Below are 20,122 nucleotides of genomic sequence, written 5' to 3'. Positions count from 1 at the left end.
CTCCCTCTCGCCTTCTCTCACACACACTCACACCAGCCCAGACAGAGAATTCCTTTCTATCAATGTCAGCCTCCAGAGAGCTGATCCAGAGGGCAGATTATTCCAGGGAGAGGAGAACTCTCAAGCCGTTTTGATATCTATACCCAATCATTCCAATTTATCTACAGTATCTCCACATATCTAGCCCCATCCTAAATGTATTCCTTCATACCAGTTCTTATATCCAGTTGTATATCAGTAGTCTATGTCTGGTTATGTGTCTGCTTGGTGGTATTGACAGGCAGCACTCAGGTCCTCAGAGTGACAGCACGGGAATGGCCAGGATGGAGTTTAAAACTGATTCTCAGGTGTCACCACTCTGCAGGCAGTTGGCTTTTAACCTTTAACAGGTTTCACAGCCACTGATCCCTCCTGAGAGCAGTGTCTACTGTCCTGGTTCATTGTGCCATAGGCACCAACCTGATTAGTGTGCAGGTGATGGATTCCTTTGGCAGAGTACAGAAAATATTTGCATTAGTCACATTTCATAATGGCATTGGAATGTCACTAGGGCCCGATTCTGCTTTAAGAAATTATGCCTTTCGTAGGCACGCCTTTCAGCACTTGGTATTCAGACTTACCTTATGAAGGTGCCTAACAGGCTTTGCAGGCGTGGTTCCCTTGCGCGAGCTGAATAAATGTAATTGAACCGCTGAAAACCCTCCCACTTGCTGGCCAACAGATTTTGTCATAGAGTTTTCATTCAATAGGGTTTTCAGTACATTTATCTTAAGCCTTCCCTTTAAATACAGTGTACCTTTAATTATAATTTTGTCTACAGACTAAAATACATTGAGAGAACAGGTTCAGAAAATAGGGGTCAATGAAAGAAATCCAAATATATGCATATTCGTCTCCGTTTCAACACCAACAGTTAGATCAAAAAATACTCTGACTTTATAGATTATTTAGGCATGATAAGTATATAAGAATAAAAAATAAATAAAACATGTTTTGGAGAGCATTTACACACAAAATATTTACATTTTAGTCATTTAGCAGACGCTCTTATCCAGAGCGACTTACAGTTAGTGAGTGCATACATATTTTTTTTTCATACTGGTCCCCCGTGGGAAACGGACCCACAACCCTGGCGTTGCAAACGCCATGCTTTACCAACAGAGCTACACAGGACTATATATTGATGAATAAAAAATATGGTGGTTTGATTCCTTCTGAAAATTGCCAAATTCAGTTCTTTGACCCATGGTAATGTTGGAAGATTAGTGTACATATAATTATAATAGGGAGAATAGTGTACAATAGTAGGCTATACCCTCATCTATTGCCTGCACCAACCATGGAACTGTTTGATGACACAGCCAGGTATTGCGCCATGCGTCAGGTTCTAACTGTTACAGCTTGGTCTGCGCTCTGCTCCATAACAATTAAATTATTGTTTTTTATATTATGAACTGTTACTAATGATCCTCAGCAACAACCACATGACCGTGATGGCGTTTACAGAGGAAGCAAATGAAGATAACTGAAACAATGTAATTAAATAGAATGATAACGTAGGCTATACCAACTGAAGGGAACTAACAGTAAATTGGCAGTTGAATATGTGTGGTTATTAGGCCTACTGACAGTCGATACTGATAGTGGCTAATATTTAAGATGATAGAAATAGGAAACAGAGAAAGTCGCGGAAGTCGAGACATTTGAGAGTGCCCATCCCTGCAAATTAAAAGGCTGTACAATTTAAATTCTGCATAACGGCATAGCATTTCATAAACTTTAATGTGGGGAAGTTGATATGTTTATATGCTTCAGTTTGCTGCCATATGACTGGTTTCAAATTTGTCTCCAGCGATTATAAGGTAAAATAGATCTAAACCAAGTGTCATTTATATTTACAATTCCCTTATCCAAATGGATTACTCATTTACCTAGCTCTTATCAATAGCTCTTATCAAGTTGTAAATTACAGTGTATGGAGATAGCTGTTATTTCTATAGGAAAAAAATAAGTAGATGCTTTTTCTACATGGAACCGGCAGATTCGCTCGACCTTATTCATGGTATCGTCTCACGTAAAAGTCGTGGATTTATTAGGGAATGAAGTCAGAAGGTCAGAATACGGTATATCTGTAGACACACCTCCGCCACAATTTCATTTCTTAGATCTCCACCACGAACAAATAGCAGGTGATTAGCATGCTATTCTCATGCTTAAGTTCAAGGTCAGAATATGTATAGAGAGAAAAGTGATCTTAACTCGAGTCGGAATTGGGGCCCTACTGAATAGAATATACACTATGTACTGTATACAAAAGTATGTGGACACCCCTTAAAAATAGTGGATTTGGCTATTTCAGCACATAGCCATGCAATCCCCATAGACAAACATTGGCAGTAGAATGGCCTTACTGAAGAGCTCAGTGACTTTCAACGTTGTACCGTCATAGGATGCCACCTTTCCAACATGTCAGTTCGGCACATTTCTGCCCTGCTAGAGCTGCCCCGGTCAACTGTAAGTGCTATTATTGTGAAGTGGAAACATCTAGGAGCAACAACGGCTCAGCCGTGAAGTGGTAGGCCACACAAGCTCACAGAAGCGCGTAGCGCATAAAAATCGTCTGTCCTCGGTTGCAACACTCACTACCGAGTTCCATACTGCCTCTGGAAGCAACATCAGCACAATAACTGTTCGTCGGGAGCTTCATGAAATGGGTTTCCATGGCCGAGCAGCCGCACACAAGCCTAAGATCACAATGCGCAATGCCAAGCGTCGGCTGGAGTGGTGTAAAGCCGCCATTGGACTCTGGAGCAGTGGAAACGTGTTCTCTGGAGTGATGAATCACGCTTCACCATCTGGCAGTCCGATGGACAAATCTGGGTTTGAACAGGAGAACGCTATCTGCCCGAATGCATAGTGCCAACTATAAAGTTTGGTGCAGGAGGAATAATGGTCTGGGGCTGTTTTTCATGGTTTGGGCTAGGCCCCTTAGTTCCAGTGAAGGGAAATCTTAACGCTACAGCATACAATGACATTCTAGACGATTCTGTGCTTCCAACTTTGTGACAACAGTTTGGGGAAGGCCCTTTCCTGTTTCAGCATGACAATGCCCCTGTGCACAAAGCAAGGTTCATACAGAAATGGTTTGTTGAGATTGGTGTGGAAGGGTACTATTTATGATTACTGTTCTCTAAATCCCTCTAACTCTCTTTGCTATCTTTGCCCATTTGTTAGAAACTGACGAGGACTCTGAGCGATGGTCTGCTGAAAGTGAGTAAAGTGGAAATACCATAGCCATGTTCCATGTTCTGGGCTGTAACATATCTACTCTATCAGATGGCCAGTCATTGCTAACACTAATTTCGACGGATCCTCAGGGACCCGGGCCCTTGCTGCTGACTCAGCCGGTGGGCAGCAGACTCAGACCCATATGGACAATTATGGATCCCTCCCTGACTGGTGAGACTTGGAGAGTCCACGTTCAACCTCCTAATTTAAACCAACAGTAGAGCTTAGTGAGGTGGAAGAACTCATGTTGAGAATGTTAGAATGTGTTTGTTTCTGTTACCGTATAACCATGACTAAGTTCACAGCATATCAGAAGCATGTGGTCAGTCATTGTGAAACACCTAGTACATGCTACTTGAGTCAACCTGGTAATTGGGTGAATGGCATAAGTGTGAATTCCAATCTAGACCCAAGGCAAGGAGTGTGGGGAGAGACAAAAACAAGTGCCGGATAGACACGTTTGGATCTGTTCCTACAGGCACTGACACTGAAACCATGATTAAGTTGCGTTGTGTGTGTGTTCGTGCATGCATGTTGTTGGGGATTGTGTTTCAGGAGTGAGCTGGGGGTTGAAGATAAGCTTTCAGACCGATGGGGGGAGCCACCACAGCCCAGGAGCATATTTGACTTTGAGCCTGGACAGAGCACCACCTCAGAGGTCCACAGCGAGGTAAGGCCTTACCTACCTTTACCAGGGAACTTAACATGGAGCAATACCACACATTTGAATTTAGATGGTACCTGGATAGAACACATTTGTTTGTATTCAAAGGTTGCACTGTGGCAAATATTTTCTTGGAGTAAGACTTCTTCAAATTCCTGATTTTAAAACAACACGTTTTTCATTGAGGTTTTCAAAAGATTTGTGGCTTAGCTTCAGAACTATTTTTGTGAGTTTTTCTATGTACTGTATTTGTTAGTGTGGAGTGGGCTTGCATACAATAGCTGCTCATGGTGGCAAACACCTAATCCCTTTCCTATTACGATTAGTTTGTGTCAATACCCTGGAATGCTTCTCAGCTGAGAGCATCTCATGCCAGGTAATCAGGAAGTTGTTAATGTGGTCAGTGCTACAATGGCAAACCCACACCAGCTGTGTTCTGGCATCCTTCTTAATTTTGAGATCAAAATTTGTAGAACAAGCAAAAGAACGTGAAGACAGTGTTTGTTAACCATGAACTGCCATAAACTACTGGATGGTCAACAGTGTGTATTGCTGTCTGTGATGCATGTGTTCCCTTGGAAATGTATCTAACTTGAGTAAGGGAACTTGGAACTACCCATGTGTGTGTGTGTATATGTGTGTGTGTGTGTGTGTGCATGCGTGTGTGAGGCCCTTTGAGTACTGTATGTCTGTCTTTTAAAATACCCTGAATGATTTAGAGAGGAGTGTGTTTGTTTCTGGGCTGACGTTTTGAATGGCTCTTGTCGCCACGCCCCAGATAGTGTGCAAATTGAGCCTGGCATCTCACAGCGGGAAGAAAATAAATCTTTGTTTCCCCTCTGCCAGAGTAGAGTCCCCCACGTGGCCCAGGCATCTTGTGATACTGATTATGCCTGTTAACCTCTTGTGGTGCGTAATGCTTCACAGTATGGAGGCGTATTTCATTTACTCTGAAGGTCATCAACAGGCTTGCTCTAGATTAGGTAGAAGTTGTCCCTAACCAACGGATACAGGGTCATATATGTTTGATCCCCCTAATGCAGGGTTCTTCAATTCCGGTCCTGGAGGGCCGAAACACTTCTGTTTTTTATTTCTACCTGGTAGTTAATTGCACTCACCTGGTGTCCCAGGTCTGAATTAGCCCCTGATTAGAAGGAGAGGATGAAAAACAGAGGTGTTTCGGCCCTCCAGGACCGGAATTGAAGAACCCTGCCCTAATGGTTGAGGTTAAGATTGGAGGTAGTGTAATCTGATCCTAGATCTGTGGTTAGGTACAACTTCTACCTCCAGCAACTCCTCTCCTCAGACCAGGCCAGCCTGTGTATAGAGAATCACACAATTAGAGAGCACACACCAAATCAAGTGCTGAACTCCTTAGTAGTGATATCATTGCCTGTGATTGTGGTGATGACTACTGGCTGAGAGAATACTTTGGCTTTCACAGGATCTCACTCTGCCAAGGTATTTCAAGGAACATGAAAAAGGGGCCGGGAGTTGAAGGTTTCTTAAGAGTTTTTACCCTTTTAAAGTAGTGTAGCTTGATGCAATTCTTTCTGGTGTGAGTTACTGGGCCATATGTCTTCTTAAAGCCCAGTGCAGTCAAAATGCAGTTTTTCCTGTGTTTTGTATCAGCTGATGAGACTAACACTGTAAAAGTGTGAACAAATTAGATCTCTGTTATTTCCTGATAGTTGCTGGTTGAAAATACAATCTACACAGGACAATCTAATTAGCAGGTTTGGGCTGGAGTTTTGGCTTGCCTGGTGACATCACAATGTGGTAAATTGGTTAATAGACCAATAACAAAAACAGTTCCAAACCTGCCAGTAACAGCTAGTTTTTAGTTTTCCCGTCCCCACTCCCAGACAGTCCTAGCAAAATTCTTGCTTGAGAATATATATTTATTTATTTATATTTATTATTTAAAGACCCAGTGCAGTCAAGAACATGATTTTCCTGTGTTTTATATATATTTCCACACTTTGAGGTTGGAATAATACTGTGAAATTGTGAAAATTATGATAATGCCCTTTTAGTGTAAGAGCTGCTTGAAAAGACTGCCTTAAATTTCTGCCTGTTTCAGTGGAATGGAGTTTTGGCCTGCCTGGTGACATGGACCTTTAATTGTTACCCAGAAATGATTTGATATTGATATAAAATGGCTGCATTGGGCCTTTAATGAGGGAATGAGTTCTGTTTCATATGGCTGTTAAATTGTTGATGTGGATGTAGAGTTAATGAAGTGAATCAGATTAACTGACTATAAAGTAGTCTACAGGAACACACTTGTGTGTTTGTCTGGGTTCATGTCAAAAACATAGGTCTTGTATGTATCACAAACGATGATCATGCTTTACTGTAAATCAAACTGCAGGGTTTAAGAACTTTTAGAAGAGTTAGATATCAGTTCTATACGTCTACTATGACCAACTGTTATCTATCTATATGACCAACTCTCAGGTCTCCCTGTCTGACTGTGTGCTCAGAGTCTATATGTTTGTGTTTCCCAGCCTCAGGGTCAGCCAGCCCAGAAGCCCCAGCATCCTCCCATACAGCTGGTCCAGCACAGACCCACAGAGAAACCCTGGTCCCCCATAGAGAAGCCGTCTAAGCCATCTGCCTTCGAGGTGAATGCTCACAGTGACATGATAGTTGTCATAACCTTGACCATGATGGCCAAAGGCAGTGATTGTTTTAATGAGCTAGCAAAGAATAAGGAAAAGTTAGCATGGACAGATTGAATCATGGCAGAAGCATGCAAGTATGGGGCCACCATGAGTTACTGTATTCAGTTGTATAATTTGACTGATTCATTCCTTCCAACCACCATGCTGCATTGGCCAGGAGTCTCTGCTCTCTGAGCTGAGCTGTTTTGAGGCTGAGCTGGACTCGGACATCCAGGGCCTGGAGAGGAGGCTTTCCCAAAAGAAGCAGACGCGGCGAGGCCGGGGTGAGGTACTGAGGCCCCCCTTGTGACTCTGCTGAAGCAACCCTCCTCCCTGCTACCCTGCCTGTAACCCTCTCCTCACTCTCACACTCCTCTAGAAATCCACTGAGAGGAGGTCTGGTTGCTTGCATGGATAATGTCAATACCATACCTCCCTGTTATCTCCCCATCTCCCCTCCTGTGAGGACTATTTGAAAGACAGACAGCCCTGCAAGCCAACCCCAACACTTCCCTGTGACCCTGCTACGCCCAGGACCTGCCTGACCTGTCTGCCTCAAATCACACGCCTACAAATCTAAACCCCCCACAAATCTAAATCAGACTGCAAATCCAACAAGCATTTGTTAGATTTTTCCCTCACGCTTTCCGTAGAAACAGAGGTTCAATTCAATGAAGAACTTAACTGTTTGCAGCACTGTATGCCTTGTATGCTTTTAATGCTGAATAGAAGGATTTAATTTTACTCTTCAAAGGTTGATGCTGATTCTCTTCACAACCTTAATTTGCACCTAATCTAATCAGCTCTATGTGGTTGTATACTGCCACTCCTCAATGAAAGATGCCACGGAAAGATACTGTTACCAACCTTGTAATTGTATTCAATGGAGTGTATTCAATGGAGTGTAGGACCCAGGGGAGTTCTCTCTCCCTCTCGCTCATTTGGGAGTGGTCACCAGCTCTGCTCTGTCTGAGTAGCTGTGCGATTTCCATCAAGAGAGAACAGCCTTCAATGTGATCTCTGCTTCCAGGGTGCCAGGAACGCTGATCCAGGAACTGCTGCAGGGACAGGGACAACACAGGACAACAGGTGAGTAATGGGACAACGTTGTTGCTTTGTCTGTTGGTGTGATTGTACATACAATGGTTTTATCCCTTCAGTAAAACTATGTCTCAAGTTGTACAGGGTAGTTCATTGGGTGTAGCTGCGTCACTTTTCTGATGTTGAGAACTATGTACAGGAATTGTTGTTGATACAGGAAACAGTTATTATACTGTTCATTGTTGTATCCTGCTACTATAGTTGCTGAGGTGTGTCCCCAAAACCATGTCATCATCAACTGATTCACACTCCATTATTTCATTTGCTCTGACAAATCTGTTCATAACAGAGGGGATTTACTCAGCAAATATTTTAGCTTTTCTCAAATCATTGGGGCATTTCTTAAGCTTTCTTATCCAGACAATATTTTGTTTTGGACAAAGATCAAATCTGGCAGTTTTTTTTACAACTTTATTGTCCCACAGAGGCTACAGATAATGCACTACTGACATGCGTGCATCATTTCTGACACCTCATACCACTTGGGTATGAGTAGAAAATCCACATGTTGTTTATATTACATACATGTACGGCAATGGTATTGAGACTATTGCTTGCGCATTACATTTGGATGACTGATGCCTCTTCAATGACTAAGCATCTACAAGTCTGTTTACAACCGTTTGGATTGCTGTTGTCTTGATACTAATGGGTGGGACCCACTTCCTCAGGCTTGTATCTGTGTCTGTGCACTGGCAGGTTGGTCATTGAAGAGTCTAGCTAGACTGTGGCTTGATAACCAGTGCAGAGAGATGAAGCCAGTCTCTAAGCCATGATTCAAATTATTGCAGTCAATGCATTTTTGCAGGCATGTGAAATAACCGTCCTACAGTAACAATACAGTTTTTAAAGATAATGCAATTCAAAAGCTTGTGACTTTCTAAAGATATTCTCCAAAATGATCCCAGATTTTGCTGTTAATATGCAACATGAAGCCAGTGTGAACTGCAGAGGGAGGTAACACCAGGACAGGCCAGGTTAATGGTTGAGCCCTTGGCTGGCTGGAGGCCACATACCAGGCCTCCTCTGAGCACAACTCCCACGTTCTTAATCCAGTTACACATTTCTTCATCCACTATGGATACATGCACTTGTCCATCCCACTACTGTTGCCATAAGTTACAGTCTTTACAGTCGTTGGTTCCCTATCAGGTAGAAATTAGAAAACTTAGCAAAGTAACTTTACTCTTGCTGCCTAGTAGACACTCTTATAGAATACTTAATGGTTGAGCTACATACCTTTTAACAAGTTGAAGTTCAGTTAATTTCTTACCTAGTGTGTAATACATTCTTGGACAGATCTCTCCTAATTGTTGTTTGCTGAACTGAGCTCAGCGGTTTTGGCCCAGCAAACTCCTGCCTACCTCAAGGCCTCAGGGTCCGGTTACCGAGCCGGTTGCTAAGGAGATGTAAAATGGAAACATACAGCAATAAGAATATGGCAGGTTTTTACTGCTTCCTGTTGTCCAGGCCTCCTGCTTGGCTGCAGGCAGACACAGCCATGTGCCAGACTCTGACTGGATCAACAGGCAGGTGTGATGCCTCTCTGTCACTGTGTTTATCTGGTTCAGACAGTGGACAGCTGTTTACTGATCTAATGCACTTTCTCAGATATGTTTGTTTAATAATGATACTGATTTGCTCATGCTGCTAGATGTTTTAACTTCACAATTATTGGAGAACCCTGCATGATGTTTCCCTGTCATTTACACATGGTAATAATGTCAGTGATTATAATGATGACTATAAGTTCTCCAAAGACAGAAGGTCCCCAGAGTCATTTCATCTGGATCTCTCTCTCTCTCTCTCTCTCTCTCTCTCAATTTGGTCATTTGTTTCAACTTTGTTTGATCTTTATATGCAAACCAGCAGCTGTGGCCAGAGGCCAAATCTGCATGACAAATGTGTATACTACTGCACACAGTACCCTGTCCTTATACAGTGTGGAGCTCCACCATGTAGGCTGTTAATGTTGGGAAACATCAAATTGACTGGAGTTTGTGGGAGCATACAGTCATATAGTAAACCTGTTCTCTTTTCCTGTCATTCTTTCCAGCTCTTTGACTGGAGCAAAGCAACCTCTCCATCGTCCCATTGTCCCCACAACAGCTGTTGCTCAGAGGGCAGCCTCCAGTCCCACACATGGTAAGGCTACATAGGAGTTGATCCTGGATCCAAACCATACATGAAAACATTTATTCAGAAAGAGTGGTGCTATGGATAGGCCACTCGACATGCAGTCTCCGTAAAATGGCTCAGTAAAGACTAGTAACAGTAGGTTGGCCATAATACTGCTGTGTACTTGAATGCTGTTATCGGAATTGATTCATTTTTAAAATGGGTAATGTATACAATCTAATCAGTGACACTTCCATGGAAAAACAGCCTCTACTAACGAAATACAGTAATTCAATATGGGACTACTGTTGAAGTCTTGTGATTCCTTGTGATTTCCTGTAGTCTTTCCTGATCTGTCTGAATGAATTTGATATAAAACTGACCTGGGTTAATGAGAGGAGAGGTGTCTTACTTTTAGTATGGACAGAACTGTAGTGTATGGGTGGGGAGGTAGCACAGAAAATAGGGACTGCGGGCCGGAAGCCTTGATTATAGATTAGCTTTATCCAACTGTTTTTCTTGGAGATTAGTCAGAGAACCAGCCCAAAAGTTTGGTTTCTTTAGAATAACATACATTGAACTGGAGAGGGTTCATTCAATGTTTACATATCTTCCCACTGACTTGATATAATTACACTCTTAAAGCAACAAAAGCTGGATTGGGAGGCTATACAGTTTCCTGATAAAACCTTGTGATTCTGCTCCACTCTTTTGACCCGTGTCTTGTTTCCTCACTCTCATCACTGTTACTCTCCACGTCCCCATGCTGTTCTACAATAGAACGCCTCTCCCCTGCACCTGAAGTCATGGAGTTTCCACCCAGGAGACAGGAGAAGCAGGTAGATGTCTTTATCTTTCTTGGTGTTGGGATATCCAACTACTATACATACCTGTGTATACTGTACACAATGTCAGAACATTTTGAAAATGGATCTATGATCTTTGAGGAGTGAGGTTCACCGTGAGGTTTTAGTGCTTTATGTATTGTGCTCTGAATAATCGGTATATCTTTTATTTTAGCTTCCCTGATTAGGATCTTGCTATAACTATCAACAACTGCAAGCTGGAACAGGCCTGTGCCCTTGTGAAAAGCAATAAATGTCTTTGTGTTTGTTTGTGCAGATGAAAGCAGCAAGAGCCAAGTTCACTTTCCAGGCTCAGTCACCCAAGTGAGTTATAATTCCTGCTGATCGGCTGCAAACCATTTCCTCTCTCACACGTCCGTTTAACTGTATTGTCAGTGAATAGAAACACACCCAATGTAATTATATCACATTTAGGTCTGCCAAACCTAATTGGACCAAACCGATTATTTCAGAAAGCCCAATAATATTAATGTTAACATTGAGTTACTAGAAACAAAACCCTTGCAACAGAACATTGCACAAAAGCTGAGCTCTTCCTTTAATCTAATGCATGTCCCTGGTGCCACAGTATGACTTTTCTCCTCTTCATAGGGAACTGTCTCTACAGAAGGGGGACATTGTTTACATCCGCAGGCAGGTAGACGGCAACTGGTTTGAAGGAGAGCATCATGGGAGAGCCGGTATCTTCCCCACAACCTATGTGGAGGTGGGTGTGCATCCATCTAACCTCTGAGTGTCAATTTATGTGATGCACTCCACATGTCATTCTGAACCTCACTCATTTCTGCCCCAGATTGTCCCTTCTACAGAGAAGCCCACACCCATCAAGTCTCCCACCATCCAGTTGCTGGATTACGGAGAGGCAGTGGCTCTGTTCACCTTCAATGCAGACCTTCCTGTTGAGCTGTCCTTCCGCAAAGTGAGCATCCTACTATGTACTATATGTTATATCTTTAACACCCTAATACAGTGGGGGAAAAAGTATTTAGTCAGCCACCAATTGTGCAAGTTCTCCCACTTAAAAAGATGAGAGAGGCCTGTAATTTTCATCATAGGTACACGTCAACTATGACAGACAAATTGAGAAAAAAAAATCCTGAAAATCACATTTTGGTGGAAAATAAGTATTTGGTCACCTACAAACAAGCAAGATTTCTGGCTCTCACAGACCTGTAACTTCTTCTTTAAGAGGCTCCTCTGTCCTCCACTCGTTACCTGTATTAATGGCACCTGTTTGAACTTGTTATCAGTATAAAAGACACCTGTCCACAACCTCAAACAGTCACACTCCAAACTCCACTATGGCCAATACCAAAGAGCTGTCAAAGGACACCAGAAACAAAATTGTAGACCTGCACCAGGCTGGGAAGACTGAATCTGCAATAGGTAAGCAGCTTGGTTTGAAGAAATCAACTGTGGGAGCAATTATTAGGAAATGGAAGACATACAAGACCACTGATAATCTCCCTCGATCTGGGGCTCCACGCAAGATCTCACCCCGTGGGGTCAAAATGATCACAAGAACGGTGAGCAAAAATCCCAGAACCACACGGGGGGACCTAGTGAATGACCTGCAGAGAGCTGGGACCAAAGTAACAAAGCCTACCATCAGTAACACACTACGCCGCCAGGGACTCAAATCCTGCAGTGCCAGACGTGTCCCCCTGCTTAAGCCAGTACATGTCCAGGCCCATCTGAAGTTTGCTAGAGTGCATTTGGATGATCCAGAAGAGGATTGGGAGAATGTCATATGGTCAGATGAAACCAAAATATAACTTTTTGGTAAAAACTCAACTCGTCGTGTTTGGAGGACAAAGAATGCTGAGTTGCATCCAAAGAACACCATACCTATTGTGAAGCATGGGGGTGGAAACATCATGCTTTGGGGCTGTTTTTCTGCAAAGGGACCAGGACGACTGATCCGTGTAAAGGAAAGAATGAATGGGGCCATGTATCGTGAGAATTTGAGTGAAACCTCCTTCCATCAGCAAGGGCATTGAAGATGAAACATGGCTGGGTCTTTCAGCATGACAATGATCCCAAACACACCGCCCGGGCAACGAAGGAGTGGCTTCGTAAGAAGCATTTCAAGGTCCTGGAGTGGCCTAGCCAGTCTCCAGATCTCAACCCCATAGAAAATCTTTGGAGGGAGTTGAAAGTCCATGTTGCCCAGCGACAGCCCCAAAACATCACTGCTCTAGAGGAGATCTGCATGGAGGAATGGGCCAAAATACCAGCAACAGTGTATGAAAACCTTGTGAAGACTTACAGAAAAGTTTGACCTGTGTCATTGCCAACAAAGGGTATATAACAAAGTATTAAGAAACTTTTGTTATTGACCAAATACTTATTTTCCACCATAATTTGCAAATAAATTCATTAAAAATCCTACAATGTGATTTTCTGGAGAATTTATTTTCTCATTTTGTCTGTCATAGTTGACGTGTACCTATGATGAAAATTACAGGCCTCTCTCATCTTTTTAAGTGGGAGAACTTGCACAATTGGTGGCTGACTAAATACTTTTTCCCCCCACTGTACCTGTATTAAATCATTAAGAAAGCCAGTGCTGCAATTGGCTGCAGGCTGGAATCAATGCAGGACATGTTCATAAAAAGGCTGCAAGTGAAAACACACATGATCATGGACAATGACACACACCCACTCCACAGCACTCTAATGCAACAAAGTAGCAGCTTCAGTTGCAGGTCCATCCTGCCCAGATGTTCCACAGAGAGTTTAGACTGTCATTTTTACCCACAGCCATGAGGCTTTTTAATGAGTGTAATTGATTAACTGTTTTATGAGGTCTTCCTATTGGAACATCTTGTTGCCTGTTTTTTCCCTAGAGTAGGATAGAAAACAGCACTGGAATCAGACTATCCTTTTAGGGATACTATGGTGCATGTGCCTTTCTGTGTCTTGTTTTGTTTTTTATCATGTGTTGGTCATTGTTACGTGTTCTGTCATTGATGGATGCTGTGATAAAACAATTTGCCATGTTGGGATTAATAAGGTAATACTCTACTCTCTAATCTTAAACTGTTGACTGTCCTTTTCGAATCTTTAATCATTCAAAGTACTCCCTCTCTACTGTGTCTCTCTCACACTGCCTGTGTTTTCTTTACGGTTGATACACTACTGTATTCAGAATTACATGGATACTGACGATTACCTGAGATTTGAATGTGTTACGTGAGAGTTATGGTACTTTTGTCATGAACCATGATCTCCCTGCTCCTCTATCTCAGGGCGAGGTGATTAGTGTAACCAGGCGTGTGGACGACAAGTGGCTGGAGGGCCGGATCCCAGGGACCAGCCGGAGTGGCATCTTCCCCACCAACTACGTCCAGGTTAACAAGTTGCCCCGCACCAAATCATCCTCTGACGACTACCCATTATGCCCCATGTCACCCACATCCCCAGAGCCAATGAGTCCAGGACGCCCTCTACACTCACCTTGCTCGCCTTTGACCCGCTCGCCTCTGAGTCTGACCCCCTCCTCCCGCAGCCCTGAACCAGGATACTCCCCCCTGAAGCCGTCCTCACCCATACCCCATGGGACAGTAGCCTCCCATTTACGTTCATCCCTCCAGCCCTCACTATCCAAAGAAGCACCCAATCACTGGCCACACCCCACTTCTGGGCCTGCCTCCCCCACCCCCCAGAACAACCACTGGGGAGCAGCACACCCAGCTTTGCAAAATTCTATTGGCAGAGCTGGTTCACCATCAAATCAGATGTCACCATCTGCCCACAGGGGAGGAGCAGCCCCGACCAACATCCCCAAAACAAAAACGACCAACAATGCTGGCTCGACAGTAGTGCAACGCCAACCGTGAGTCAAAAAAATGTGTCAATCAAAATGTGATTTTATATAACGTGATTGGGATACTGTCTATCTCATTCTTCATTGCCACAGTCTATTCGTCTTGCCAAAAATCAAATCCTAAACCCTGGCCTGTGCTGTCTCACTCAGATACAAAGCAGTTTACAACTACAACCCACAGAACAGAGATGAGCTGGAACTGAGAGAGGGGGACATCGTACAAGTGATGGAGAAGTGTGATGATGGCTGGTTTGTAGGTAAGACATTTACACAAGCCTTACCTGAAATGGGCAATCTGCAGTAGCTACATCCATTTTTGGACTTAGAAATTAATGATATGGACCCATTGATTCTTGAAGAATATAACTTATAAATACCTCATGAGCTTAGTTCAACTATCGTACCCCATCAGCACCCAAAATATAAGCTTGTTTTACTCCAATGTTTGTAAACAAACTAAATGTAAACAAACACTGTAGATCCTCAACATGGTGAACTATAATTTTGTTATCATGGATGGTCAGTCCTTTCATCCATAGCTCTGTCTATGAATTTGAGTGTGGTTACATTTCTCCAGCCCCACCCCTCAGCTTTTTAGCTAAATGGTGGTGGGGAGGACACTTTGTAGTTGTTTCAACAGCTGATTGCCATTTTAAGTCAAATTAAATACAAGTCTGCCCTCTATTGGGCATCAAATGATATTACAAATATGACTTATGTAGTCAGATTAATGGAACATGGTTGTCTGTACTGTATGATGTACAGTATGAGAGAACAATCTTTTGGTTTACTATGTGCTCTGCTCTTTCCTTAGGTACGTCAGAAAGGACACATGCCTTTGGGACTTTCCCAGGGAACTATGTGACACCAGTGTAACTGCTTCACTCTACCTGTCCACTCCACAACCACATGGACTGTAGTGGACACATGACTATTAGATCCGCTTGCTTTAACCAGCACATCAGATCATTCCAGCAGCCAAATGATCAACCCCTGACCCCAACACCCCCTGTCCTCCCCCTGTCACCAACTTGGTTTAGTCAGGTCTGCATGTTCACGTCAGCCACTGACCACAGCTGTTGGCCAGTGTGCAGCTGGTCTGGAGGTAGGAACACCGTGTGGTTTGACACCTCACCCCCAGCATGTGTGGTCCATCACTGAATAGACTTGGAGTGATTTTCACAGACACTACTTGAATGGATAGAATGAATGCTGATGATGATACTGGTACAGTATAAATAACTTTGTCCTCATTGACACAACTCAAATGACATTCCTTCAGTATGGTTCATCTACTGCTGTGGAGTGTTCGGCTTAGCATGCACCTGCTACACTTTCTGTCACCCAAGTGCCATCACAGACACAAATGCCTGAGAATATCCTTATGTTGTCATGTTCTCTATAACGTAGACAGAATGAATGTTTCCTTTTGAAATGTCTTCCTACACTTTGATTTCAGATCTATAAATGCATCCTGGGTGTGTCCGAGGCTACAGCACAGCACTGATATGACCGTCCAATATACATGAATGGATCACTTACTTTATTATTTGAAACAATGGCATAAAAGATTTGTTGCTTGGTTACAAAACAGTTCTGCTGACTCTCCATTTGTTCAAGATTTTATTAGTGCTCTATGCAGCAGAGCAAACAATCAAGGCAATGTCCTTCAGCGTGTTATTGTTCACTACTTACATCTTCAATGAAGCTCACTGGTAATGATTCAGCCATTTGTGCAGCTTGTATTTCTGTTGGGAACATTTTAGTCATTTAGCAGACGCTCTTATCCAGAGCGACTTACAGTTAGTGAGTGCATATATTTTCATACTGGCCCCCCGTGGGAAACGAACCCACAACCTTGGCGTTGCAAGCGCCATGTTCTACCAACTGAGCTACAGGGGACCCAGGGAACAGAGGAGGTGTTGAGTGTTAAAGTGGAAGTTGAATGTGATGGTGGAGAAGAGAAGATGATGATGAAGATGATGAGAAGGAGGTATGTTGGCATTATCCCCCAAGTGAATGCAACACGGAATGTCTTGACAGAACAGAAGTGGAGCTACACCAATTGTATCAATTCAGTGGAACCGCTGACATTTTTAGGCCATGACCTAAGCGATAGCAAAGAGATGCCATAGCTTCACTTTGGAGCACAGATCTTTTCTAACACTAATCCTGCTTGTCAACTACAACATTAAAACCCACAATGGTGTTCAAACATTACAGAAAGAAAGGAGTGAACAGTAAGATGGACCAGTAGATTGATTCCTTGGGCTACTGTACATTTGATTTGGTATCTCAGTTCTACTACAAACTGTGTTTGTTTACTACTGTTTCTATAATCTGCCGCTTTGAAAATTAACCAATTTGCTTTGACATACAGTATACATTAAAACTGCGAATCGGAGGTGTGCATACAAGTGTAACCAATGGCAAATATACGTTTGTAAGCCAATGGGAAGCAACTAAGCAGTCATTTTATTTATGGACCTACCCAAACCCCTATTATGAAGTTGCCAACTGAAATGTTTCTCTGCTTTGTTCATTCACACTATCGTAAAAATGCCTTTTCTAGCCACAACATATGATTGTACAGGGTTTTAACCATGTATCAGATTAAACATATAATATATTTCCTCTAATACCAACCAATGTTATTCAATATCAATGATACACATACATTATGTAATTCAAATAAACCATATAAATTGATGATAAAAAGGTTTTGATGTGTGACTTGAATTGATTCCCAAGCAGTTTGACATTTGTGAAGTAGCTAGGCCAGGGCTCTCCGACCCTGTTCCTGGAGAGCTTCCCTCCTGTAGGTTGGAGCAAAAACCAATAGGACAGTAACTCTCCAGGAACAGGGTTGGAGAGCCCTGAGCTAGGCCTACCTTTAGCCTACCTCTATTTAGTTAATAAAAATGAGTTAACAGTCTGTTTCTGCTCTCTGAAAAGGAAGATTTCCCACAAATGTGTATGCCTGTTCTAGGAGTACTATTTTATTCCAAAGTGTGATTATGAGCCCAGAGACAGCCATCATCACATTTGACTATAGGCTAGCGCTCCGTTTCTTCTTCATACAAAGTGGTCGTGTTCCCCTGCTCAGAAGTTGCATGCATCAACCAATGGGTGCCACGTCATCGACTGTGCCGCTGGCACCAGATTGCTATAACATATGATGTGATGAGCTGACACCTAAAATACCTTTCAAGGCGTTGTAAGATCTGGAATGCGTCAACAACGTCTGCGCAAAGGAACACAACTTTTATCTCAAGTTGCTAAAGACAGTCGGACATTCTCTATTAAAATGTGTAGCCTACTTTATGCCCCACACTGAAAGTATTTTGTTGAGTGTTTTGCAGTGTTTATTTCCATTAATGTGTATGTAGTTGATTTCATGTTGCATTGATTTTGCAATTGCAAATGGCGTTTACGAAATGCATTTCTGAACCCCTCTTCCCGACACCTAAAGGTCCCGAAGCTTCTGCGCATGTGCGGGATTCTCTACTTTAAACACAGTCTCAGTTTCATTGGGATATGCATTTAGATCTTCTTGAGTTATAAAGTATTGTTTCGAAGTAGCCTACAGTGTTGTTTTGAATATGTGCAGTGAGCAAATTTTTGAGCAGATTGTGTTAACAAACTGTAACATACAGTAGCCTGCCTGTGTTTAGTTTCAATCAAAACTAAACGTTTTGGCCACATGACAGAAAAATGTGACCATTCACACAATCATCCTAAAGTCTCATAAGAATTATTATTATTTTTGTCATACAGTAACGTTATACTATGCTATTATATTCAGTTATGTTATGTAGAATAGGCCTACTTTCATTATGTGAACTTGCAGACAGTGATTCAGCTTTGATCTAACTTTATTAAATGAGCACCGTTCGCCAGAGTAGCCTGTAAACTAAAGTAGAGAATCCCGCACATGAGCAGAAGCTTCAGGACCTTTAGCTGTTGGGAAGGCTACTCAAGAAAAGCGTTCAAGAGATAGAACGGGACCTTAAGCACTTACACAAATTAGTAACATATTGTACAAATGCACTTACAAATTCTTAACATATTGTACAAATTGGAATTCATAACATATCATACGAATTGCACAAACAAAAAACAAACACAAAAAAAGCAGGATGTAACATATCATACAAAATGGATTACATTGTACACAATTGTGCACAATTTTCGGGGACCTACTTTCAGAACTACTGGCTAAAAAGTAAAACTAACCTCGATCTGGAACACATCTTTAATTAGCTAGTGGCCAATCACTTTGGACATTCTTTGTTCTCCAGGGGATTGCCTGTATGCACTTGCTCAGCGAGAGCTGTTTGGGAATGAGCGTATCCATTGTAGCTGCTGCCACGGGGGAGGTTAGTTTGAGAAAAGTTTGCAATTCTCATATTGTTTATTGTTATGTTTTGCTTTCCTACACTCTTAAAAGGGTTCCAAAAGGGTTCTTTGGCTGTCCCCATAGGATAGCTCTTTTGGGTTCCATGTAGAACCCTCTGTGGAAAGGGTTCTACATGGAACCCAAAAAGGTTCTACCTGGAACCAAAAAGGGTTCTTCAAAAGGTTATCCTATAGGGACAGCTGAAAAACCATTTAAGGTTATATATAATTTTTTTAATGTTATAAGATTGTACTTGTTGTCATTTTTCAATCACACATCCATGTATTGAGTCTTTTTGTGCCAACATGGTAATGTAAGAGGCCAGTAGGGACTTAGGCCTACCTGGTGGGAAATGTTCTGGGAATAGTAGGCCTATATTAATAACGCAGGCTTCCTAACACAGAGGGTATTTAACTCAGTTGGTTTCAGCCTTTCAGGGCAGATGGAGTGGAACAGATGGTATGGTACATTATGTCAAATTTGGGCTGACTTAAGCCAATTAATTTAACTACAAGTTAAGTGTGAAGTGACATTAAGCCAACGTCTATTTTCTTGTAAGTACATGAATGCAGTTGTCATTACTCTCTTCCCCTTTAGGCTATTCAATAAATCCCGTACAAATGGCAAATCTTGCCTTCTATGCATACCTATCACCTACCTCCCTTGGCTGCGAGACATGGCAGCCTACCCTTTGACACAAAACATTCTGCTACCCATATATTCACAGAGCTGGATACCTGCTGTTCCCTCCTCACCCAGGCCTCAACTATGTAGGCCTAGCCTACTAACCTATAACACAATCCTCCATTGTTTAAACATGCTTTGAATTTAATCATAAACCTCTGGCAATTTCACCAGCCCATCCTGTAGGCGTAGACATATGTAGGCCTATTGTCTATGGATCAGTTGAATTTTGTAATGCTATTTATTATCTGCAGATGGCGCACTAAGACAAATGTGCAAGGCACTATGGTCATGGCTAGAAGGATCCAGTTTTTGTCAAATTAACGTCAGATTTGACTTTTCATAGCAGGTTAGGAGAATTTACGCAGCAGGTTAGGATAACTAACGTAGCAGGTTAGGAACATTGGGGTAAGGTTAGGAAAAGGGTTAGGTTAGCTAAAACGAAATTTGACAAAAGCTGGATCTCTTCTAGCCATGACCATATGTAATATCTCAATTATTACCCAC

The 20,122-nt window shown here is 42.4% G+C and overlaps 1 protein-coding gene across 4 annotated transcripts in view; it reads left to right on the top strand.

Moving 5' to 3' along the window:
• The window catches only part of sorbs3 (sorbin and SH3 domain containing 3), a 44,485-nt gene extending 27,234 nt beyond the window's left edge, over positions 1-17,251 (top strand). For 3 of the 4 annotated variants that reach the window (XM_084180983.1, XM_084180984.1, XM_084180982.1), the window contains exons 7-20: positions 3,235-3,270; positions 3,378-3,459; positions 3,844-3,958; positions 6,463-6,579; positions 6,797-6,907; positions 7,649-7,707; positions 9,776-9,864; positions 10,618-10,676; positions 10,960-11,006; positions 11,295-11,409; positions 11,497-11,622; positions 13,955-14,541; positions 14,683-14,789; positions 15,347-17,251. In XM_084180983.1, the coding sequence (XP_084037109.1) occupies positions 3,235-3,270; positions 3,378-3,459; positions 3,844-3,958; positions 6,463-6,579; positions 6,797-6,907; positions 7,649-7,707; positions 9,776-9,864; positions 10,618-10,676; positions 10,960-11,006; positions 11,295-11,409; positions 11,497-11,622; positions 13,955-14,541; positions 14,683-14,789; positions 15,347-15,408 (1,712 nt within the window). In that variant the 3' untranslated portion in view covers positions 15,409-17,251. The remainder of the gene's footprint in view (positions 1-3,234; positions 3,271-3,377; positions 3,460-3,843; positions 3,959-6,462; positions 6,580-6,796; positions 6,908-7,648; positions 7,708-9,775; positions 9,865-10,617; positions 10,677-10,959; positions 11,007-11,294; positions 11,410-11,496; positions 11,623-13,954; positions 14,542-14,682; positions 14,790-15,346) is intronic. The other variant, XM_084180985.1, reaches the window with a different exon arrangement.
• The last annotated feature ends 2,871 nt before the right edge of the window (positions 17,252-20,122 follow it).

The sequence above is a fragment of the Coregonus lavaretus genome (genome assembly GCF_964263955.1).
Source record: "Coregonus lavaretus genome assembly, chromosome: 17".
Taxonomy (NCBI): Eukaryota; Metazoa; Chordata; class Actinopteri; order Salmoniformes; family Salmonidae; genus Coregonus; species Coregonus lavaretus.
The sequence above is the reverse complement of the archived record's forward strand: the minus strand, read 5'-3'. Positions and strand labels throughout refer to the sequence as shown.